Source organism: Phocoena sinus, chromosome 10, assembly GCF_008692025.1.
Source record: "Phocoena sinus isolate mPhoSin1 chromosome 10, mPhoSin1.pri, whole genome shotgun sequence".
Classification (NCBI taxonomy): domain Eukaryota; kingdom Metazoa; phylum Chordata; class Mammalia; order Artiodactyla; family Phocoenidae; genus Phocoena; species Phocoena sinus.
Window position 1 is genome coordinate 59,041,973 of NC_045772.1, and position 24,964 is coordinate 59,066,936.

The 24,964-nt window shown below is 45.8% G+C and overlaps 2 protein-coding genes and 2 non-coding genes across 7 annotated transcripts in view; all 4 read left to right on the plus strand.

Annotated features, from left to right (window-relative positions):
* Positions 1-6,900: 6,900 nt before the first annotated feature.
* Positions 6,901-12,502, plus strand: ATP5F1B (ATP synthase F1 subunit beta). The gene is made up of 10 exons (XM_032646509.1): positions 6,901-7,080; positions 7,544-7,726; positions 7,969-8,143; positions 8,689-8,810; positions 9,054-9,238; positions 9,753-9,911; positions 10,004-10,126; positions 10,822-11,034; positions 11,453-11,654; positions 12,233-12,502. Exons 1-10 carry the CDS (start codon positions 6,954-6,956, stop codon positions 12,328-12,330), a joined length of 1,587 nt encoding a protein of 528 aa, XP_032502400.1. The 5' UTR covers positions 6,901-6,953; the 3' UTR covers positions 12,331-12,502.
* LOC116761397 lies at positions 7,797-7,871 on the plus strand. The gene has a single exon (XR_004351968.1). It is a non-coding gene; the product is annotated as a small nucleolar RNA SNORD59 (small nucleolar RNA).
* Positions 8,896-8,966, plus strand: LOC116761398. The gene has a single exon (XR_004351969.1). It is a non-coding gene; the product is annotated as a small nucleolar RNA SNORD59 (small nucleolar RNA).
* Positions 12,503-14,157: 1,655 nt separating the features above from the next.
* Positions 14,158-24,964, plus strand: part of BAZ2A (bromodomain adjacent to zinc finger domain 2A) — a 34,316-nt gene continuing 23,509 nt past the window's right edge. The window contains exons 1-2 of one of the 4 annotated variants that reach the window (XM_032647162.1): positions 14,158-14,358; positions 19,134-19,219. The gene's annotated coding sequence lies outside the window, so the exon portion shown is untranslated. Of the gene's footprint in view, positions 14,359-19,133; positions 19,220-19,792; positions 19,925-24,964 lie in introns of those variants that run through there. The other 3 variants (XM_032647164.1, XM_032647163.1, XM_032647165.1) reach the window with 3 other exon arrangements.

The window sequence follows — 24,964 nt, forward strand, 5'->3', positions numbered from 1 at the left end:
CCCTTCAGGTAATTGTGAACTCAGGGAGCTCACATCATAGGCTAGGCCTCAGGACAAATAGTGAACAAAAACTTGGGAGATGGGAAGTGTAGTAATAGATATGGATAGAGTATTTAGATTTAGAAGGGAAAACACAACCTTTTTTCTTCCCTTGTCAAGTATATGAGTGTTCCAAATAATATTCAAGACCATTTTCTTGAAATGCCACAACTAGAAAATCTTAACTTTTTGGGGACTGTGGGCATAACAACACTTGGCAGTCAACTCTGTTTTGTTATGTTACAGAAGTATAACTTGGGTTCTGGTCCTGTTAAGGAAATGCAGTTTCCTCAGAGCCTTAGGTTTTTCCACATTCGGAGGTATGTTTGGACTTACATACTTCTCAAAAATTACTTTAAGCTTGGTCTCCTTTCTCTGGAGCATACCAAAGGTATCAGTATGCCTGATAGTGTACTGCTTAGCTTCAGGGAAAAACTTCAAAATTTAAAAAACCCTTCTATTTTTAGTTTTATTCTCTCAAACTATTTTTGTATGTCAGTTCTGGAAGTTAAAAGATTCATTAAGGATTGGCTTAATGCCAGCCATTAGGCTATAGCATTAAGAAAGTATAGCATGATGGGTTTCTGATTTCATCCTATTTCTTAAGATTCTTACAATTTTTAAAACCTATTTTGTGCTCAGACACTTGAATGGGATTTCACTAACCCTTATTGCTGTCAGGTACAAAGTCTTGTGAATGGTGTCTGATCCCTCTAAGTTAAAGTACTTCATGCCAAAAGGTGAATTGACAGGCCAAAACTGAAGGAGAACTATTTATTTGGCCTTGTTATCGAAAATCTAAACTGTAATTACTTTTGCTTTAAAGAGAGTCACTGGGGAGAGGATCATTTGGTGAGTTTTTAAGTTTGAGTGAGAGACAGCATCTATTCTTAGAGTTTGTCTATTTTGACATGTGATAAAGATGCTATATTCAACTTCCTGAACTGTTAAATTACCTCCAAGGAAGAAGGCAAGGTGATTAGTTGTTACAAGTAGCATGAAGGTTTTATTTACCCATTCAGTTTTGTGCAAGTTTTCATTTTTTCTATTTAGCAAGAATTCTTTTGACAAGAAATGAGTGATAATGAACTTCACTCGTATTCTAACATCAAATGCTGTTCTGCATGGCTCACCCAGCATTATACCAACCTTGAGAACATAAAGGCTTGGAAGGAGGGGGGAGGCAGGTACCTTGTCTAAGGCCTACTCTTAACTCCTAAATTATTTATTTTATCCTGGTAGGCTTGTAAGGCCTGTGGACTTAACTGAAACATTAACCACACTTGATTATAGTTGGTAGTTTCCTCTACTAGGAGAGTGAAAGATGTATAACTAAATCTCCAGCCTGATGACAGCACCTGGTATGTTGAACACTCAGTACATACTTATTACTACATTTTGCATGGGTAATGTATTGCAGGTGGGCCTGGACGTAAGGAAACAAGTTAGTGCAGTAATTGAAACGGTGAAATGTAAAAACGGTGGAAAAAAAAAGGGTAAATTTAGGCTCTGGCATTGAGAACTGGAGAGAGATTCCAGAGATATGTCAAATAGGATTTGGTGATAACTTGTATATATACTGCCTGTCATGCTTTGCTCTGAACACTTAAATGTTTTCTAAACTGGAAAACAAACATTTGCTTACAAGTTATAGTGTCAGCCTGGATAACTTCATTGTTTACGTGAAGAACCTATCCAGAACTCTAGCTTAAATTTCTTAGCCTCAAATCCAGTGACCTTGACTTCCATACTCTCCTTAGCACCACATTCCTGTGGCTGTATCTCATCACAAGTTTAGGGGTGACAGCTGTAAAGCTGCTTCCAATACAGTTAACACCCTCCATGAGGAGTATACCTCCCTCCCTCAACCATTGGTTTTTTTTTTTGTTCTCACAACTAATTAGCCTCATAGCTCTAGTTTTTTCCATAGAACTAGACCTTGGTGATTCTCGGACAATCAAAATCATGGGACTGTGTGGATTCATCAGTCCCAGCCCTCAGATAGGCTTTCGTATGGTAGGTGATGTGGGGCCCAGGAATTTGCAATTTAACTGATACTTGACAACGATTGAAGTGTGATCCCGGCTACCAGCATGAGTCTCCCCTAGGAACTTGTTAGATACATAAATTTCGGGCACCCACACAGACCTACTAAATGAGAAATGAGACAGTAGAGTCCAGTGATCTGCCTTAAGCCCTCTAGGTGATTCTGATGTGTGCTGAAGTTTGACAACTTCTCTTTTAGATCTAAAAGGCAGATTCTGAATTAGTCCTGCTGAGGTATCAGCTCCATCCAATGTGACTTTTTGTGATGCAATGTTCTGTATCTCTCCATTGTCTGATAAAGTAGCTGCCAGCCGCATAGAGCTGTTAGGGATCTGGAATGTGGCTAGTGTGACTGAAAACTGAATATTTAATTTTATACTAAATTTAATCCCGTATAGCTAGTGATTACCATAGATAAAGCAGAGCTAGGTGATTCTGATGCTGGTGGTTCCTGGCCCACTCACTGAAAAAAAAATTCAAATTCTTATTAATGACAGGGGGAAATCCTCCAAGAATGATACAGAATGTAAAAGCTACAAAGGAAAGTTTAAAAAGAAAATCTAATATTAAAAGTAACATGGGTCAGGAGTTCCCTGGCTGTCCAAGTGGCTAGGACTCCGCATGCTCACTGCTTAGGGCCCAGGTTCATTCCCTGGTCGGGGAACTAAGATCCCACAAGCCGCGTGGTGTGGCCAAAAAAAAAAAAGACATCAAAAGGTAACTCAGGTTAAAAAGTAAGTGATATACTTGAATAAAATATTTACAACATTGAACAAAGCATTTGAAGAGCACTAATCGTGACAAGCCAATAGAAAAGAATGGGCAAAAGGTAGAGATAGGTAATTCACTGAAGAAATAAAAATGACAAAGTATTGTCTTAGAAATTAGGGAAATGCAACTTCAGTCAATAAAGTAATTTCATACATTTAGTATTAGGCCCTTTTTTTAATTTTTAGGCACTTTTTTTTAAAAAGTTTTGGCAAGGATTCTGGGAACCTAGGAAATTAGCAAAATGTTTTAGAAAGCATTTGGCAGAATCTCATTTAAATGAACATAATTTTAGGAAATTCCCTGGCGGTCCTGTGGTTAGGATTCTGAACTTTCACTGCATAGGGCCCGGGTTAGATCCCTGGTTGGGGAACTAAACTCCACATCCCACAAGACTTGTGGCATGGCCCAGAAATAAACGAACAGAATTTTATGCCAGCATTTTATTTCTAGGAATCTAAAGGTAGTAGTAGATGGTGTACTCAAATGTTTACAAGATATCCTTTTTTTCATTCAGTACTGCATGTAATAGCCATTTGAAACAATCCAAATAACCATTAATGGAGTAAAATAAGTTATTACACATTTTTATGACATGAGGTGTAGCTGCAGTCAATAAAGTTAAATGTACTGACACAGAAAGTTCTCCAAAACATAAAGATTAGAAAACTTAAGCTTTCTGTAGTGTGCTTCCACTGAAGTTTTTAAAAATTCGGAATGCACATGTTTTATGTACATGGAATGGATAGAGAGTAATGGATATGTGCAAAACGTTTTTAGAGGTTATTTCTGGGAATGAGATTTGGGTTGTGGTGAAAGGATTTATTCTAATCCTGTATACTTAGAATTTGTTCATGTATTGTGTTAAAAAAAAAGTGGTTTGACAAGAGAATATTGAAATTTTGAGGTAGAACTTGAGTAGGATACTTACATGAAATGTCAGTGCTAAGCTAGTTGGAATTGAAGAGATTAAAAAACTCTGAAGCTAGGGTATTGATTGGATTATTTTCCTGGAATTTGAAATCACTCAAGATGATTGTCAAGAAATACGGTAGAGACAAAGACATTTTACTATTTCCCAGAGTACTGAAAGAATGTGGAACATGACCATTATGGATGGCAGTAAAATAAAGAGTTGGTAGGGAATTCCCTGGCGGTCCAGTGGTTAGGACTCTGTGCTTTCACTGCCGAAGGTTCAATCCCTGGTCGGGGAACTACGATCCCGCAAGCCATGTGGCGCAGCCAAAAGAAAGTTGGAAAATGCAATCTTCACCTTAAGATAAAATTCATAAGGTTTTCAGCCATGAATTGTGGGGTCAGTCATTTGGAATTAACTTCAGGTAAGAAACCAGATTAGGTCTTTGTGGTCTCTGTTGTCCCATGGAAAGTAACTTGTATTTTACATGAAATACTATCTGGGAATCAAGAAATACAAAGTAGGACCAAAACATGTCAGAACTCTAAAATAGATGACATTATTCAGAAATACTGTTGTTAAGGCCTATCTCAAACCAAGCTAATCAAGTTTATTTACTTTCATTTTAGACAGTATTACTTATAAATTTAGCAGGTTATCTGATTTCAGAAGAGGACTTGAGGTTGCTGGGGCCAAACTGACAGCAAAGAAGTTAGAAAAATCAATTTACAAAGTTGAGCATAGTGGAGAAATATGCCTCGGTAACATTGAAAGCATTTAGCGTTGCATTTTGGTACAAAGATTTAATTATAACCCAGCTGCCCAAAGAACAGTTAAATTTCCTGATAATCTGCTAAAAAGACAAATGTGTAAATACATTTCAAAAAGTAATGAGCCTCAGTTAACCTGGAAATTTAGGTCGAAATCTTCACTTTGAAACTTCGATTAAGTGTCAGTTTAAATGTTTGACAGTTAAAATTTTGGCCACGACCAAAATTGGTGATACAAAACCGAAGGATCTTAACACTATGTCAATAGTAAGTAAAAATACTAGCCAACACAAAGACAGTGCTAACTATGTGCCAGACGCCAGACATTGTTCTAAATGCTTTTCACATTTTAATCTACTTAATTTTTGAGACGCCCTTATGAGGTTATCTCATGATGAGGAAGGTGATATACAGAGATTTTAAACCTAGTGACAGTTTAGTAAGTGGTAAAAACAAGATTTTAAACCCAGTCTGGGACTTCCCTGGTGGTCCAGTGGCTAAGGCTCTGTGATACCAATGCAGGGGGCCTGGGTTTGATCCCTGGTCCGGGAACTAGATCCCACGTGCCACAACTAAGAGTTCACATGCTGTAAATCCCACATTCTGTAACCAAAAAACTCCCGCGTGCTGCAACTAAGGCCCAGCACAGCGAAATAAATATTTTTAAAAATTAAAAAAAATAAACACAATATGGCTCCAGTAGCAATACTCTTTTAAGTATCTTATCCTATCTATAGAAACTTGAACTCTGATAGTCGAGGGAGGCAAGTGAAATATATAGGTCCCTATTAACTGGGATGCTGCCCAGCATAATGGGAAGAGCACATATTGCAAAACAAAAATGTATATCCTGCATCCATTGAAAGTACCTTTGACCCCACATCACCGTGGAATGAATTCCTAGTTGCCAAACCCAGTTCTTTACAGCCCTTATTTTATAGAATGGTTATGTGATTTATACTATTGACCACTTTCTCTTTAACATTCTCTATTTTTGATTCTTACACTATGTTCTTTGGTCTTTTCCTTATTCCTCTGCTGCTTCCTTACGTAGTTTATTTTTTTCTACCTGCCCCATACATGTTGCTGTTTTCTTGGGTTCTTTCCCTCTTACTAGGCAAGATTACCAAAGACACTTCAAATTTAACATTCTCTTCTATTCCTGCTCCTTTAAATTCTCTGATAGTTCTTGCTGCCAAATAGGAAACTTTCACTATCACGCATAAAAATGAGAATTAATGTGTGCTGGTCGGAGAAAGTCTGGGGAACTAGCTTCATGCTGAACTACTCCATTTAGCCATGTTTGTTCTAATAGATTAAGGGTCTCCCCCACCCTGCCCCCAAATACCTTGAATAAAGGATGTCCTGTTTATTTTACCATTTTTCATGCTCAAGGACCACTCACCTACCACTGCCCAACCTCCGCTCCCATCCAATACCCTGAGAACTGGTTCTGGCTTCTCTCTATACTCATCTCTTTACTATCTTTTTTTCCCCTTCCTCACCTCTAACCTTCCTCACCTGCAGTTCCACAAAAGGAACATGCTCTTTAATGCAAATGTGTGCTTGGAATATTCTTCCTTCCTACTTTACCCTAGGAATTCTACTGATGTTTTGCGACCAATCTATCAGCCTCCTCCACCTAGTGACAATTCCTCCTACATTTCTAGATGACCCAAATTTATCCCCTCCTTCTTCCTCCATACATTTTACCCTATACTAACCAGGACCCATCACACTTGATTGCATTTTTTACTCGTCTGCCTTTCCTTAAAAGAGGTCCTAAGTCTTACTTATCTTTGCTTCCTCAATGCCTAGCACACATTTGTTAAACGACTGGTTACGTGAGTTTCTTTGTAGCTTTAATTCTGTCTGGATCCCTGACCTGAGTTATCTGAAAGCTTCCAATCTCGCTAATTAGAAAGAAACACCGTTTGCCTCTAGAGAAGGATCCTAACAGACAAGGTCAGTCAGTGGTGCTTCACGACACCACCACTTCCCTAACCCCGCCCTTGAGACTGCCACCTAGCTCAAGGTCCTATCTAAGGAGAGAGCTCAAGGACAGCCAGTTACAGCCAAAGGGCTTCCCCACAGGAACTCGGTCCCTTTCCTAAACGCAGTTCCGCCAAGTACTCTCTCCAATTGACATCTCTGTTGTCCAATTATGTTTCGAGGCTCTGAGGGTTGCACCTAACTAGACACTGTCCAATAAAAAAAAAGCAATTCAGATTAGCACCAATTTTGGCCAATGGTTGAGAAGATGGGAGGTTATTAGCCTATAGGAGCAGCGCTGAGAGTGATGAGCAGCAAGATCATCCAGTGGCCATGCCTACTGCAGAGTAGGCCTCGCCCCCCAGCCGTGGGGAGTTGGAGGCTAGATTGCTGCAGCGCTCAGTCGCCACCCGGGCTCCGCCATGTTGGGCCTCGTGGGTCGTGTGGCCGCCTCCACGGCCTCTGGGGCCTTTCGGGGACTCAGCCCTTCAGCGCCGCTACCTCAAGTCCAGCTCTTACTGCGGGCCGCTCCGGCAGCGCTGCATCCTGGTAAGTGCCTTGCTCTAGGGGCTGGGTTCGTTTCTGCCGTCCCATGACCTTGAGCCTGGGGCCGATAGTCGCTTGGGCCTAAGGGATCTGTGGTGCTAGAAGGACGCCAGGGCCAGCGCCCTGCCCTCTAACGGCGGGAAAACAAGAACAGGACCGATCTAATTCCGTCTCATTTTGGAAGGGGGCGTTGTGTGACGGAAAAGTGTGGGCAGGTGCATTGACCTTCCCGTGGAATGGGGGCACCGAGCCCTCGAATAATGGGGTTTTGTGCAGGAGGATGGGAAGATGGTGCAGGCTCTTTCTCCGCTTCCAGTGCGGCCCTCCCTCTGGACCCGCCTTCCGTGCAAGCGGAAGGAGGTCGGGCCTGGGCTGTATTCACCAGTACTTGTGAGTTATGTCGGGGTTTCCGATGACCTTTAACTGTCCTAACCCCAGCTTCTTCCATATCTTTTTTGTCTGTTAGCCAGAGACTATGTCGCTCAACCATCTCCGTCGCCAAAGGCAGGCGCCGCCACTGGGCGCATCGTGGCGGTCATTGGTGCAGTGGTGGACGTCCAATTTGATGAGGGACTGCCACCCATCCTAAATGCCCTGGAAGTGCAAGGCAGGGAGACCAGGCTGGTTTTGGAGGTGGCACAGCATTTGGGTAAGTAGAATTTGTTAGGAATAGTAAAGATCTTGTTTGACCGAAATATCCCCCCAAACTGAGCTGTCTTCCTTCTATGATGATTTTATCAAAATGACTTTCGTTCTTCTGAGTTTGCTGAAGCCACATTTACGTACTGAGAAGGAGTCTTGGTTGACTTAGGTGTTCAGTGCCAGTTACACTTCATTAAATATCATGAAGCCAGTTTGTCCTGTATAACCCTGCAATGCCTTATCTGACAGGTGAGAGTACAGTAAGAACCATTGCCATGGATGGTACAGAAGGCTTGGTTAGAGGCCAGAAAGTCCTGGATTCTGGTGCACCAATCAAAATTCCTGTTGGCCCTGAGACCTTGGGTAGAATCATGAATGTCATTGGAGAACCTATTGATGAGAGAGGTCCCATAAAAACCAAACAGTGAGTATCCCCCTCTTGTTGCATCTACACAGAAAGGAACTGTTTTTCCTAGCAGTTTTATACGTTAAGGTGACAGCCTCTACTATAGCAGAATTTTCGTGCAGAGAATACTTAAAGTGCCGATATATTCATTTATTAAAACCACACAATGCAGCTTCTTCTGAAGAAAATTAATGATGCAGAAGTTCTGATGGTAAAAAAAAGAGAGAAAAAAATCAAACTGCTACTTAGGGCCCAAGTTGATTATTTCAGTTCATTTTAATACCAGTGGCCTTTGTATTTCTTGTTGGTATGTGAAGAAGTGCTGTTAAGTTAGGGCTCTGTAAAAGGAAAACCTTATGACAGTTAAAGTTGTCAGGGAATGGGATTATTGCTTCCTCAGGTGATGAAATCCCCTTTATTGCAGAATATTTGGGCTTGATGGTGGGTGACAGTTTTATCTAGAATGTTACATAAGAGATAAGAGTATGAGTAAAGGGTTAGGCTTGAGAATTGAGAGGTACTGTTTAATAAGAAGAATAGATGCTGATCTTCTACCTTTACAGATTTGCTGCTATTCATGCAGAGGCTCCTGAATTCATGGAGATGAGTGTTGAGCAGGAAATTCTGGTTACCGGTATCAAGGTTGTGGATCTGCTGGCTCCCTATGCCAAGGGTGGCAAAATTGGTATGTTAGTGGTGGGTAGATATTTTCCAAACCTAATGTGTGGAAAAAAATCCTACAGTGTTATGAGTGGGTACTGAGATCTATCCCTCACTGATGAGTAGCTTCTGACTTTCGTTCTTCTGAGTTTGCTGATGCCAGCTGCCATTTCTGAGAAGGGAGAAGATGGAAAGAAACAAAATTTTTTTTTGAAGTTTGCTTATTTGGAAACAAAACTCTTATTCTTTTTTTCTCAACCTCTCCTAGGGCTCTTTGGTGGTGCTGGAGTTGGCAAGACAGTACTGATCATGGAGTTAATCAACAACGTTGCCAAAGCCCATGGTGGTTACTCTGTGTTTGCTGGTGTTGGTGAGAGGACTCGTGAGGGCAATGACTTATACCATGAAATGATTGAGTCTGGTGTTATCAACTTAAAAGATGCCACCTCCAAGGTGAGCACTGAGCTGATTGATGTCCACAAAGTAGTGCCAGGAAACTGCTGCAGTTGACTGCATTGCTAGGTGAAGCCATGTTCTATATTTTCATTTTATTGTCCCAGGACCTACAAACGAAATTTGTCAGTGCTTTTCCCCCAGCTTCTAATACACTAATGTACATTTTGTTTTTTCTTTGATATTTGTAGTCTTTGTTTTTGGTACATAGACCCATCATTTGAAAGCTAACTTTGGGGGGAGTTGAAGGTGGTTCTTATATCTCAGATTACCCTATTTTGTGCCTTTCACTTATTTACAATTTATTTCCTTTCTACTGTAAGAACATTGCCTCAGTAATTATAAGAAATTACCTTTCATGTTGTTTTGAACTACATCTCTAAAAGGGAAAATTGTGAACAAAAACATAGACATCTGAGGAGGGTTTTTTGGTAGTTTCTCTGATTTGGGGACCTTGGGTGTATGGCTTTCCCACTCCTCTGCCACAATTTCTGAATTTGTATAATTACTGCAGGTCGCGCTGGTGTACGGTCAAATGAATGAACCGCCTGGTGCTCGGGCCCGGGTAGCTCTGACTGGACTGACTGTAGCTGAATACTTCAGAGACCAAGAAGGTCAAGATGTATTACTGTTTATTGATAACATCTTTCGCTTCACCCAGGCTGGCTCAGAGGTAAGAGAGAAGGCTTGAGAGAACCTGGTTCATTTGACCTTTCTATGGAATGATGCAGATGAGGCTAAAGTTTTTTTTTTTTTTTTTTTCAGGTGTCTGCTTTATTGGGCAGAATCCCTTCTGCTGTGGGTTATCAGCCTACCCTGGCCACTGACATGGGTACCATGCAGGAAAGAATCACTACCACCAAAAAGGGATCTATCACCTCTGTACAGGTGAGAACTGTTAAATGGATGAAGGTCTAATTTGTATAAAGGCATGTACAGAAAGGTACAAAATCTAGTTACTTATATCTCAAAAGGCTTTTAAGTAGGTACCTGAGCTCCCTGAAATAATGTGTAAAATTCTGCGTGTGCATGTTAAAGACCCTAAAAGATTAAGAAACCACTCATCTAAATTAATTGAAGGTGTACATGTAAATGTAGATCACAAAGTAGTGGTTTCCATCCTGAAGGGGAGTTTGAAGCTGCATGGAAACTGAGCATTAAATATGGACTACACTAACTACTACAAATTTTCAAATGTATGTAGATGGTATATAGTAAAAATTATCTAGAAGTTTGTCTAAATTTTATTAACTTTCATGGTTCATTTTCCTGATGAATTAGTATAATAGTGCAAGGGTTTTTGTTTTTTACTGTTAAAGTCGGTATCACTACAATAGAGTTAAAAAGTAGGATGAAGAACAAAAGGAATAACAATGAAAATTCTTTCATCACGTCTTGGAGGGACTAGATAATCTATAAGCTTACTCAGCCACTATTAGGGGTGATAAGAGTCCACATTTTTTGAGGTGGACTCTTGAATGCTGAGAAGATAAGAGTGACATAATGAGGAGAGGTCAGAAAAGGGGATGGCTTAAGTAGAATTACTTGGCTTCCTGCTGCTCTTCATGGGTTCTTGACTTTAGGCTATCTACGTGCCTGCTGATGACTTGACTGACCCTGCCCCTGCCACTACCTTTGCCCATTTGGATGCTACCACTGTGCTGTCCCGTGCTATTGCTGAGCTGGGCATCTATCCAGCTGTGGATCCTCTGGACTCCACTTCTCGCATCATGGATCCCAACATTGTTGGCAACGAGCATTATGATGTTGCCCGTGGGGTACAAAAGATCCTACAGGTGAGTACTGCAGGTGAGATCAGTGGCCATAAAGTTGTAGAGGGAATTTGGGGACTGTATTAGGACCGTATCTCTCCTGGTGATTTGTGATTTGGTTTAGAGCAAGAAAAGATGAGACCATCAGTTCCTAGTGAGTGTTAATGAGGTCTCTTGAGTTTCCAGGTACTCCACGTTTGGAATCCAATATTTTCTAACACCACCTAATAGACTCGGAGTAAGGGAAACAAGACACTGATCTTAGCTGAGGGCTCTCATGACCCCCAAGTAACTAATTTGTTTCAGTTAAGTGCAGTAAACTGCTAAAATGCTGTATACAGAGCTCAGTGTGAATATAAAGTTGTGTTAATCCTTAGGTTTTTGTCCAAATTAGAGGAATGTAAATGTTTACTAGGCCTCTCTTAATCTTGTTTTCTCATAGGACTACAAATCCCTCCAGGACATCATTGCCATCCTGGGTATGGATGAACTTTCTGAGGAAGACAAATTAACTGTGTCCCGTGCACGGAAAATACAGCGTTTCTTGTCTCAGCCATTCCAGGTGGCTGAGGTCTTTACCGGTCATATGGGGAAACTGGTACCCCTGAAGGAGACCATCAAAGGATTCCAGCAGATTTTGGCAGGTGAGATTTCAAGTATAAGGCTGAACATAAAATGGCAAAGAAACTGCAATCCCTTGAATGCTTGCTGTGCTGTGTTCCCATTCCAGGAACCATCAAGCAATATATAAATATATTGTGCCTAATTACATAATTTTTATATAAAAGTAAGTTATTTCCCATCAGTTTTCTTTGGAAATACTCAATGTCTGAGAGTAAGACTTAGACTTACTGAGTGCTTTCATGCTAGCTACTCTTCTAAGTGAATTACAACATCCTTATAAGGAAGGCATTATTATCCTGTTTTACAAATTAGGAAACTTGAAGCATGGAAAGTTTAAAATAACCAGTCCCAATATCATACAGCCAAAGTAGCAAGAATTTGAACCCAGGTTATATGACTACGGACCATTTGTTCTTAAGCTGTACTGTAGCGTCATGTCTTGTAAATTGGATTTGTGAGGGAAGTTTAAGAAAAGATACCTAAGATGACACGATTTCACCACATTCTGACTGGTGGCCTCAAGTGGTGAGGTATGTACCCACTGCAGAAAGTTGATAATATCCTTCACTTCTCACCAGTTGGATTTTTTTCCATGTAGGTGAATATGACCATCTCCCAGAACAGGCCTTCTATATGGTGGGACCCATTGAAGAAGCTGTGGCAAAAGCTGATAAGCTGGCTGAAGAGCACTCCTGAGAGGGTCTTTTTGGCAAACTAAGCACTCATCCTCCGTGCTGTCCCGTCTCCTTGCTCCTAATCCAGAAATTGCAGTTTTCTCTGTAGGCCACATTCCTGAGAGCCTTGATTGAAGATATTGTGTTCTGTCTGAAGAGTATTTAAGGTTTCCAATAAAAAGTACATCCCTCAGCATCTGTCTGTTTTTCTTGGTCTTGACAACACAGCCAACACTGACGTTTTTAATAGTAATTTTAGAATAACCACACACAAGAAACAGCACGAAGTAGGCCATATATATTTGAAATGGGGTCATCAAAAAAGAAAAGCCATTGTCTTGGATTGATGAACAGCTGTGAGTCTTGTGAATGGGTTTCCTGGGGATGATGTGATCTTAATAGTAGGGCCTCATCTTTTGCCCTTTTATGTCATTGTTCAAAGGAAGTTGATTTTTTGCCTCTTGTATATAGTGCATTTCTGCTTTTTAAAAAGCCAGAGGACTTTTTAGAAGAGCATTTTGGGGAAAATGGGTTGGGTTTAGAAATAACCGCTATTCTAAGAGAAGGCAGGGGTTAATCAGTGAATGAAATTTTTTGGAAATGATAACATGTTCTGAAGGATTAAAATTGAGTCAAAACAGCCCTCTTTTCTATCTTTCTACCTTCCTTGTTTTCAGAAGGTGTTCCTAACTACTGCCTCCTAACTTATATTTTGGGCAAGACTAGTATGTTTGTGATTCCTTGAGGCAATGCAGAATATAAAGTACCATGGGGCCTATTCTGAGGTCTGCTAAAATCCCTTAAGAAAATTGGGGAAAGAATCTTACAGGAGAATAGTAATTTTCAGTGGTGTTGGGCTTGGGTTTCTGAACTAAGTAATGGAATTAGACAATTTTCCCTTCATCTTAGCCCACTAAAACAAGCAGGATTGCAAGGATTACTCAAAAGTACACCCACCTTTTCAAACAAGTGCAGGGTTGGATTTGATGCCCCTTAAACATTCTTTTCTGGGCCCAGACCCATCTCCTACTGCCCTCTGGTGGTGGTAGGACTGGAGGCTCTGCAAGAACTCTGATCTCACCATTTTGAAATCCATGAAGGCCATTTGCTGGGATGTGGTTCTTTGCTAATGACTGTTTACAAACCAGCTGGGGCTTTTGTCCTAAGGAGGAGCCTGAATCTATAAGCTCCACCCCGAGGCATTCAAGTCGGGTAGAAGCAGGGCAGGACAAACAGATCCCAATTCAGAGGCCCCTGGGGGCTGAAGGCTGGGGAGGAGCCTTGGGAGAGATGCCAGGGGTGGAGTAGGGGCCTCTGAGTTTCCCCCCATCTGCCTGTGACGTCCTTGGCACGTCTCTCCTGTGTCATGATCTGGACGTTAGGTGGAGCCCCTGAGCTGCCTGTGTCCAGTAGTTTGCTCCTAGAAAAGCCTGGATTTGGGGAAATGCTGAGTTATGGGGGTTGGGGGCACATCCTCTAGGTCCTTACTCTGGAGTGGGTAAGAAGCTGGTGCAGAAGCCCCCAGGGTATGGGTCCGCCCTTTCTGCTCTGTTTTCCCATGTTATCCAGATGCAGACCTAGGAACTGTGAACCTAAAGGTTGTTTCTATCATACCTCCACCCTTCCCCCCCATACATTTATGTCTCTTAGCATTCATCGAGAACCTTCTCCCTCTCACTAGCTGCAACTACTTATTTCCTTCCCCCTTCACCGCTCTCTTCTTGTACCACGCCACTGGGGTGTCAACACAGATCTAACCTTCCTCCATATTTCTCCTGGTTCTGCCCTGTCCTCACCGCCTCCTCCCTCTCCACCCAGAGAAAGCCACGCCCTTCCCTCCTCCCTCCCCACCCTAGTCTGTCACACAGGGACATCACCCTACAGCAGTTCAGGCTGTGGTTCGCAGGAAGCATACATTGGCTTTTTGATTCGTGCTAGTTCCCACCTCACAGTTTGGGAGGATCTAACACCAGCCTGCACGTGAAGGGGGAACCAAGGACAGTGAGGAGCTGGGTGGTCCCAGCCCTGGAGCCCTGCCAGCCCGACATGGGTAAGTATGAGGACCAGCCCCCGGGAAGGCCTGAGGGATGCCTACCTCCCTCCCTGGCTGACTCAGCAGGGGTGGGGCCTAACCTTTGCTCTTTTGGGGGGTGAATGAGGGGAAACCAGACTATAGGGGCACAGGGGCTCAGCTGGTGAGGCTGCCGACAAAGGGGTCATGAGCACTGGCCAGCTCCAGCTCTGGGGAAGAGCCTAAGAGTGTACCTTAGGTTGGGGCTTTCCCCACCTCACCACCCCCGCCTCAGCCCCTTGCGCCTCCCACTTAAGCTGCTGAGATTCAAGAAATATTTCACAGCACTCACTGCTGGCTTTACCCCCACAAAAGTAAAGCCCACTTTTGGTCGCACTGGATGATTTTTAAGGTCTTCTCCCCCTGTTTTCTCCTCAGCCTTTCAAGTCCCTGCCCTCTTCCCTCCCTGACCCTGACCCACCACCAGGTGGGGGGCTGCACTGAGCAGCTGCTTCCTGTTGCCCCATAGGTTGCCGCAAGGGTGGTGGCGGCTGGGGGAGAACTGAACTAGAAGAAAGCCGATTCTCACGGCCCCACACCACCCTCACTAGGGCTGCTACTGGCGATCCCCATGCTTCAGTCACTGAGAAGACAGAGAGAGGCAGGACTGAGGTTGGAAGGCCTAGGAGGTCTTTGCCCTCCTGGCTTCCTGACTGCAGAAGTTTTTAAACTTGGGTCGTGCTGGGGGAAGGAGGCTGCGTCTCTCCAGGGCTGTAGGGCTTGAGCCCCTGAGGAGCTGAAACACAGGGAACCTGTTCATCTAGTAGGGCAGCTGTCTGTTACCCCCAGCACGCTCGGCCTTGAGTTCCCTCTCCGACACCTCCATTCCTCCGGAGTCCTTCCGACTCTTACTGCCTTCCTGGCCCTCCTTTGTGAAGAGATCTTTGCCGGTGCCTCCGGAGAGCGGGTGGAGCTCTCCCAGGTCCTCCAGTTCGGACCCACCACCATCCCCCACTTCACCGCAGAAGTTTCTGTCTCTTTTTCCTGGGATCTGTTCTCTTCCTACATCTGGGATCCTTCCTGGTTCAGGCCCCTAGGAGACGCCACCCGTTTCCCCCTCCCTCAGCGGATTCTTCGCGACAGCCCTACCCGAGCGCTCGTCCCTACCCCAGTAGCTCCTGTCCCTTTAAGTGCTACCTCCCCACCCCACCCACCCCCCCCCCCCCCCGCCACCGCCGCCGCCGGCCAGGGCTGGGGGAGGAGGCGCCGCCGCCGCCCGGCTCGGCCACCTGCGCCGCCGCCGCCGCCGCCCGGCCCTGCTCCAGGTGAGGCCCGGAACCCACGTCTGGTCCCAGAGCCCCCGGGCGGGCCGCCCCTGCGGTCCCCTGCCCCGGGATCCCCGCTGCCCTGGACTCGGGATCTGACCCTCCCCCTGCGGGAGCTGCCCTTCCTCTCTCCCCCGCACTATCTACTCGTCCATTTCTCCCCTGTCCTCTGCGACCGGAATCCGGAGGCTTCTCACGCCTCTCGGCCAACCTCTCCCGGGTACCCCTCCTATTCCGGACCCAGGATCTCCCCCTCCCCCGCTCCTTCCTCGCCAGAAAAATCTCCCGCGGTCCGGGTTTCTCCTCCTCCCCTCTGGAACCATCGCTTTCCCACGCCATCCTAACCTCCAGTGGGAGGGGGAACAACCGCCACCCCAACTACTCTCCTTCCCCGTAGTAAGGGGGGTTGGGGGCTATCATAGACTAGAGTCACTTCCAGGCCCTGCTCCGTTTAGCCCTTCAAGTTCAACTAACTCCCATCTAAAGCTTTTCTGTAGCCCTCACCCCACTCCACCTCTCCCGGACTTTGGGGGTGCGACCTCAGCACCAGCCCAGGTGGGAACGACCCTCTTGGACTTGGGGTGGGCCGGTCCAGCCTAAGAACGCTCCTGCCCCAGAGTCAGGGAATGGGGGAGGGCGCATCCAGAATCTTGTGATTCTGGGCTTAAGGGGTTGTTGGGCGACGGTGGATGAGGTTCTTGGACTAAGTCTCTAAGGGCAGTGGGGTGGTGGGGAAAGCCTGGGAAGCCCAGCCTTCTCTATTCAGATGCAAAGGGAGTCCTAAGGAAATTAGGTCTTTCTCCATCCTCTTCTGAGACCAGCATGGAGAAGCTCGTTGGGGAGTTTAAAAAAAGACTGTGCTGAATCTGAGGGGACACATACCAGTTTGGAGAGAAGAGGGATGAGTTGTGGTCCTTTTGATGTGTTATAGGAGAATCTGGCCTCCCCAAAATACAGAGGGGGAGGAGACTGTTTTCCATTAACCTGGACAGGGAAGGGGGACAAGCTGGAATGGTTACAAGGTTGAGGGCCATCTCCCTACTAGACCCTATTAACACTGTGAACCCTTCAGCCAGTGAGCACAAGGGAGGTCTTTAATAATTACCCCACCTCCACTGGGGAATTCCCCCTCCCTGCAAATCCAGCTGCGACCCTAGCCCTGCCCCTTCCCTTCTTGCGCTCTCATTCCCTGCTAACCCCAACACAGCACACTCCAGAACGAGGGGACAGGGTGTCTGGATTTGCTTCAGACTCTTCTGAGTCATGTTTCACAGGCTGGGAGGGAGCTGGTGGGAGGAGAGGGTGGTCAGCAGTGGTGTTTGGGGTTGAATTCCAGTAGTACCTGGACAGGGAGAGGGAGAGAGGTAGAGGGATGCAAATGAATCCCCTCTCTCTCCCTTTCTGTCTCTTCCCCCTCCCAGCCCCAGCCATCTGGCTTCTGCGTGGAGCCACGCACTGTGGCAGCTGACCCCAGTCAGGGTGGTGCAGCAGAAACACAGGGAGGGTGAGAAAGGGGGAGCAGGTGCTAATTTCTCCCTCCCCATTCTCTTTATTACCCGCCCACTGGCCTGGCTTGTGAGAGGTTCAGAGTATTCCCTAGGTACCCTTCTCACAAGTTGCTGAAAAAAAGACCATTTGCCCCTTCCTCTTTCTAGTAGCTTCCTAAAGGGAGGTGGGGTGGGTGGGTGATTGGCCACATCTGATGGGATTGAGGAATGTTTGGGGACAGAAAGGGTCAGTCTGCCCTCTGTCATCTGGATGGGGGGGAGAAGCACAGCTGCTGCTTGGGGTGGCTTCTGGCAAGAAGTAAACACCCAGCTGTTGGCATATTGACACCCCACCCTCATCCTTCCTCAAAGAGCAAGGAAGACCTCTGATTAGATGGGATGAGGAGGGGTCTCATTCAAGGAGGAAGGTGATTGTAGTCTTTCTGCACCAGATGGGAAAGAATGGATCCTGCCCCACTTTCTTTTCTAATCCCAGGTGGCCCTCTCCTATCCAACACCCCTCTTCCCAATCGCTCCTGGCCGGGATAGTCCTAGGGGTTGCCCTGGAGACTAGGCCTGGGGCTCGGAAGGGGTGGGAGCAGTCAGTGGGGCACAGGAGTAACCGGCTCTTCCGGAACCGAGTGGAGCCAGCGGGTGGGTGTGTGTGGGTGTGTGGTGGTGGGGGAAGGGGCGTGGCTACACCCGTCTGACTGGCCCAGGCTCCTCCCCTGCCGCCCGCCTCCGACTGGCCAGCCCTATGATTGGGGGCGGGAGGTAGGAAGATTCTCCCTCATCTGCCCTGGAAAAGGAAAGAGGAAAAGGAAAAAAAAAAAGATACCTAGCTCTCTTCCTCGGCCCTTTAGGAAGCCAGTTCCATGCCCTGAGCTCTCTTCTTCACCTGTCTTTATTTTGGGAATGGGGGAAGCATTCCTTAGCAGAAATTTGCTGGATCCCTGCTTTCTCCAGAAAGAAGGACCCCCTCTACCCTGAGTGTGGCCTCTATTTACCCAGGGGCTTGAGGTCACTAGGCTGTTGGGGGTCCTTATTTTTTATACTAGGTGACCCTATAAATCTGTTACTGAGTCATGGGGGAGAAAAGGATTTTGATTTCTGTCTACTCCTTCCCACTGACAATCTACTTTTTTCAGGAGAGGGACAGAAACCCTCCCAACCCTCTTAGCCCCTCTCTCTCTGGCCCACACACTTTGAGGCTTTGCTGAAGCTCACTTCCTTCTAAGCTTCTCTGAGCCATTTGTAGTGGGGAGTGAAGTCTGTCCCCCAAATTTAGGAAGAACTCACTCCCCTGTGGAGTAAGGAAATCCAATCTACACTAATGTATTTGATCCTGCCTTACTCTGGCCCCACCCAGTTTTCAGGTCTCCTTCCTCCCCAGACTCCCAAAGGAAAAAGTATTTGTTGACCCCCCAACCTGCCAGAGTTTCATCATCCCCACTCTGTCTGTTCCTCTTCCAGAATATTCAGCTTGAGTTTTGCACAGTTAGGCAACTGTTTGTACAACTGCATTGCAATGAATTGAATGGGAATTATCTTGAAGCCTGCAAAGTCTGTTGAGTTGCAAGGAAAAGAAACCTGGTTTCTAGTCACATTTTATCCACAGTTTGACCTTGAACAAGTCGGTTAACCTCTTCAGGCCATAATTTCTTCATCTACCAAACAAGAGAATGTTGAACTACAAATTCTCTAAATTCTAACATCATGTATGACACTGTTCTTCATTCTGGGTCCCTGCAATAGACGTTTTAGGTGATAGCTAAACTCTAGTCCTCTGCTAGATTTTTCTTTCCTCTTCTCAGAAGGTCTCACTTAGTTATATAGCTCTATCAGAAAAAGTATACTGGAACTATAGAATAGGTGGGCATTTGGGGCACCTTATTTGCTGGTCATTTTTCCTGCTTCTCCCCTGTCCCTCTGACCAGGTTTAGGCTAGACTCAGGCCTTCCCTGTCTGGTCTCTGAGCCAAGCTTCCTTTTCCTACCCACAGGAATCTTCCCGACCCCCAGAGCCCTGTGGATGTCGCCGGGAAAGTGGTGATCCAGGCAGGACCAGGCTGCCACTCACGGGACAGAGGTGAGTGGGCAGCAGATGGAGCAGGAGCTTGCCTTTTTCCACCCCTTTACCAGGACTGAATTTTCCTGACTTACCTTTCTGCTTCTACACTTCCACTTTTCCACTACCCAGCCTGGGAAATAACTGCCCCCGAAATGATCTTAGGGGAGTGGCACATGCCTCGGTCCTAGAAATTTGGTTTAGTCTTTTAGGTTAACCTTGGGATCAGGACACGCCTTTCAGTTTGCTCAGTGTGATGCAGGACTACCGCCCACAATGAGACACAGTGCAGAGGGAGCTTCCCGGTAGGCTAGGGAGACATTGCGGCGCTAGGACCCAGATCCGGGTCTGGGAGCCGGGATGGCCGGCGCTAGGACCCGGGATGGCCGGCGCTAGGACCGGGGATGGCCGGCGCTAGGACCCGGGATGGCCGGCGCTAGGACCCGGGATGGCCGGCGCTAGGACCCGGCGGCGGAGGCCGCGGAGGGCGGCTCTCTCTCGGCCGCAGCTTCCCCGCCCCCTCCGGCTCCGGCTCACTCCTCCCCGCCGGCCATGTTGGCTCCGCTCGGGCCCCGCGGTTGAGCCGCGTCCCCCTCCCCCCTCCCGGACCCCAGACCCCCTCCCCCGCGTTCCCCTCCCCTCCTGGCGCCCGGAGCTAGGCCATGTGAACCGCCCGTCCCCCGGGGAGAGACAAGCCCCGAGCCTGGCTGGACGCCGCCGCCTCAGGTCTGTTGGGTCTGTGGCTGGGGGCCTACGGGGAGGGAGCCCCGCTTTCATCCGAGGCTTCCCTCAGGGAACCGAAGCTCTGGAGCCGCCTAGAGCCTTGCCGGGGGGTGGGGGGAGGAGACGCCGACTCGAGCTTATTTCCAGTTAGAACCCAGCCCCGGGCGGGGGTCTTCCTGTACTGGGGGGTGGGAGGAGAAGGGGGCTGGTCGGTCTGCAGAAGATCGGGATGGGGCGGCGGGGGCGGCAGCGGGAGGAGCTGTGGAGGTTCCCGGAGACGGCGGCGGCTGCGAGGAGGAGGCGGAGAAGCCGCCTGGCTGGTGGAGATGACTCCTGTGGGGGACTCGGGGTGGAATCCCCGGGAGGGGCTCCACCTCTTCAGATGGGGTGGGGATTGCCCGAGTGCGAAGGGTAGGTGAGGGGGTTCCCTGGACGGGTTGAACACTCCGTTTGTGGGGATTGGGGCGTTTTGGCAACGGTGAGTGGAGGTCAGAGGGGTTTCCAGGGGTCTCGGGGTGTCCGCTTGGCGGGGTGGGGGTGTGGGGTGCACGTTCTCTTGAGCTTGGCGAACACGAGAGGGCCTTGCTGGAGTGGAGCTGTTTTTGGCCTGGGGCCCCCGAGTCCCGGGAGAATCCGCCACTCCAGGGATGGGGCTTGATAGGGCCGGTGCTGAGGCGTACGGATTTGAGCCGGCCTTAGGGGCCGGAGGGAAGAATGAAGAGGGAGCCCTTTCCAAGGGGGATCCCTCACTAAGGGGATCCCCATTTCCGTGGCAGAAAAGATCCCGCATCATCCCTTTCTTTCCTGGTGTACCCAATTTTCAGGGGAATGCAATGCCAACAGCAGTCATCCTTTGTAGGATTTATTGGAGTGGGAGATTTGCATCCTTCGGGGGGCGATGCGGGGGGGATAGCTTCCACCTCCATCTGTACACAAACAGCCCCTCCCCCAAACCTCCCGCAGGAAGTGGCCGGGAAATGGCAGCTGTGCGTTTGCTGCTGCGTCTCTCGTTGTTTTGAAATGTCCATTTTAATCAGATTTGGTTTCATTTTCTGAGGCCTTCGGGCAAGCTTGGATCCTGCCAACCATGTGGTCTGAGAGTCCTTCGTTCGACTTTTTTTTTTTTTTGTAAACTTAATTTGTCAACTGGAAGTAGTCACTGCAGTTGACTCCCTGATCCCAATCCCCCCTCCAAAGCATCTCTGTCTCCCTGTCTGGATTTTTTTTCCCCTGAGCTAGAGGTCATAGAAAAATCAAACTCACTCATCCACCAGCAGGGCTACACAAGTGATGCAAATTCCCTCGGTGTAGAGAGCTGTCAGGAAGACTTGGGATCTTTTGTGTCATGAGAGTGGCTTTTTGGGATCCTGCTTAATATATATTCTTATATACATACGAATATTAAATTTATTCTTAAGTATGATAGTTTCTGTATTGCTGAGCACTTGAGTAAGTGAGCTTGTGACGTGATGAAGTTGATTCCGAGAGGTGGAAGAAGAGGGGAGAATGGGGAAGATTAAACTGAGTGGGGTTTGTGTGTGGGGGGATAGGAACTGATTTGCAGAGTGAGTGTGGTGGGCTTCTTCCTCACTGGTGATTCTAGCCTAAAGATAAGTCCCTGTGGGAAGCCTGTTAGTTGACATGGGGGTTTACCTTCTGCAGTACCAAGTAATTAGGAGAATTAGTTATCATATGACTTATGCTTCAGTCCATAAAAGACATCTCTCTTATTACCATTCGTGGAGAGGGCTAAGCTTTTCCCTTGTTCTGTGCAAAGTCATGTGTCCAGATTTTCCCTTTTTCCCACCTGATAACTCCAGAAGATTTCTACTATAGCATATAGTGATGGACTGTGTGTACTGTGCCCCCAGGCACTTGGTTAGACCCTGGGTTTGGTTTGAGGTTAGCTGGCCACAGGATTTTCTGTTTTGAGAGGTGAGATCATTTGGACTATCCTGAAAACTGCTTAAGCCTAACATTTAAATAATCTTTTCTATTTTCCACCTGAATTGTAGATTCTTAGATTAAAGGTCCAGGATAGGACCAGATAGACATATATGATTATGTGTGTGGCACTGGTAAGATAGCATCATTGCTCCTTTTACTGGGGCTGTTGGGGTTGATAGTCTGGAAACAGTAAAAACGAGTTCAGTGTCACTGTCCTTTTTCTTGCCCTTCTGCTTGACTGATTGGTTCCTTTGAGTTGCTTTCTTGACAGTGATTTTAAGTTCCCCATTCTTCAACCTTTGTTTACCTAGATTGGGGCCTGACAGAATAGTAAATTGATTTTCCCTGGTGGAAGTTAAAAGAATGAAGGAAGGAGAAAGACTACTCTTATTTCTTTGGACTCTTTAAGAGAAATAAAAGTTGATTTTGAGAAAGTAGATAGCTATGGCTTCATTTGATACACGACCGATCAGAAAGCTGAATGCAGTAAACCTTTCATGGCCTTTTTATAAAGTGGATGCATTTTTCTCTCAGAGAAGTGGATTTCTTAATATTGACTTTTTTTTTTTTTTTTTAAGCCTCTCCGTAAAGGAAAAAATTTGAGGTGTAGGGAGAACTATGTGGGCCGACCTCAGAGCCAGTCAGAAATCTAGAATGCCCTGAGAGGCTCATCTTGCAGTCTTGTGGTTCTGGAATCAGGTGTTGCCAAGAGGGAAGCAAAGCTTGTTAAGGTTACTGTGTCTTGCTGATGTTGACCTTTCTTATCATCTCTGAAGAGGTCTGCTATATTCTTTTACTGAAAGAATAAAATACAGTTAAAATAGTGTGGAAGTTAGTCCAATAACCGGTATGATGTTTGACCTTGTGTGAGATGTGTACAGTGAGGCAGTAATGCCAAAGTTTTTATTTCCTAGGACATAGAGTGAAGTATAAAACTCTTGAGGATTTCCTGGGGCAGATAATCTTCCTGATTTATTTCTTAGGATATGGATGTCCTCATATACCTCATAGCCTAAGATTAATACTTTCTCAGCATTGCTGCACATGGGTCAGAGGGACCATTTTTCACCAACTTTTTGGTCTTCATAATTTTGAGATTTATAAAATTGTGCAAAACAAAAAACCTGTCTTCTTTGAAGAGTTCTGGAGATTGTTCTTGGATTGGGTCACTGGCAGTAGAAGTAGCATTGTGTTATTGTTACGTGGTGTTCTGTCCTTCTCCTAGTTAAAGAGAATAATTAAAGGGGCATTTTACATAATGAAAATATTACCAAACAGTTTAGCAAATATTCATTAAAAACTAAAGCATGAGGGTTCTTGGGAATTCCCAGGTGGTCCTGTGGTTAGGACTCCACGTTCTCAATGCCAAGAGCCTGGGTTCGATCCCTGGTCGAGGAACTAAAATCCCCCAAGCTGCGAGGTGCGGCCAGAAAAAAACAAAAACCATGAGGGTTCTTAAGAGACAAGTGGTACTGCTACTTTTGGTCTCTTGGGCTTGGGCACTGTATAACCTGCCTCCTCAGCTCGGTTTTTTTTTTTAGGGGGGAGGGGGATAGATTTTTGAAGGAAGGGGTGAAGTCATTAACTGTTAGAGCTGAAATTCTGAGAAACAGTCAGAGCTTGAAAGGGAAATAACATTGTTTCCACCTCTGGAGTGTGGTTTTTAGTGTCCTGCAATTTAAAGGCATTTCCAGTCCTCTGACAGTGAAGTGACCAGAGCTGTGGCAGAAAACCTAGCCTAGGTTGTTAGTATATGGCTCCTTTATTCAGTCGCCAAATACTTTAAAACCTGCTATATACCTTCAGTGTTCAGTTAAATCACGCTTCCCTGTTTCCAGGCCTTATTTTCTGCATGAGACATATGTCTAAAATATGTCAAGATTTGGGGCCTTTCTTCCCTCTAGAAATTATCTCTGTGAAGAATGAAGCTGAATTTTTTGGTTCTCTTGAGAATGGTGGGAGCAAAAATCACAAACTTTATTGGATGAGTAAGTTGGTAGTGACAGAAAAGACAGATTTACTCATTCATTTGCTCAATCTATGAGTTCAACAAGTATTTCCTTTCATTTTTTTAATGTACTTAGCACTAAATTAAGTGCTGGAGATATAATGGTAGAACTTAATTTCTGGTTGATGCTGTAGAACCTACATAGTATAGAAGAAATAAGGACAGAGAACAATCATCTTTGTGTTTTTCTGTGCAGCCTGGACGTGGCAGTTGTCTTTGAGTAGCCTCCCTTAGGATAATAATCTTCCTTCTTTCCTCATCTTCCTTCTGCCTCACTGTCCTGACTAGGAAAAGGGGGTTAAGGAAAGGACATTTTGAGAGAATGAGCCTCAGTCAGTATGGCTGTAGTCTGAGTCTGGGTTCCAAGGGAAGATTGTTACGAGAGCTGTCTGAATGGGCTATCCTTACTGGGGAAGAAGGCATGTTGATTTTGTGGCTTGGCACTTGGAACTCTTTTGGTGGAGGAAGACAGCTTAGCCAGGAAGGAGTTTTTAGATTTGAAAGTGAAGGCATGCTTGTTTGCAGCATCAGGAATTGGGAGTAGTGAAAACTTTGGGATCTTCCCTAGGGTATAGGGTAGAAATGGGAAATGAGGCAGCTTTTGTGGTAGAGCAGGGTTTTTCAACCTTGCTCTTGATTGAGCAAGAACCAAATAATCCTTTGTTGTAGTGGGCTGTCTTGTGTATTACAAGATCATTAGGAGCATCCCCAGCTTTGATTTCCTAAATGCCAGCAGCCTATACCTTTCTAAATGACTAAATGTCCCCTGGGGGCAAAATCACCCTGGTTGGAAACCACTGTATTAGAGTATGGTGGATGATTCCAGAGATGTGTAGAGTTCAGAAGTATCCTTCATAACATTCACAATTACAAATCTAAAATGTAGTACGATTTACTTACTATACTGCAAGATTTAAATTCAGTGTTTAGTAAAGATAGACATTTGAAATCTCTCCCCACCCCATAAAATTAGAAACCTCTCTATTTGTGGAATTTTAGTATTCTATATGGGAAGAATGAACCAAGGAGCTGCAGGGACTGCTCAAGTGTCCAGCTAGATGGTGTTAATGTGTCTTGTCTTTCTGGGG

Bases quoted from the DNA above. Each gene is read 5' to 3' on its own strand.
- ATP5F1B (XM_032646509.1), top strand. From the start codon at position 6,954: ATGTTGGGCCTCGTGGGTCGTGTGGCCGCCTCCACGGCCTCTGGGGCC. The intron at 9,912-10,003 runs GTAAGAGAGAAG...TTTTTTTTTCAG, and splicing joins TCACCCAGGCTGGCTCAGAG to GTGTCTGCTTTATTGGGCAG. The intron at 11,655-12,232 runs GTGAGATTTCAA...TTTTCCATGTAG, and splicing joins ATTCCAGCAGATTTTGGCAG to GTGAATATGACCATCTCCCA.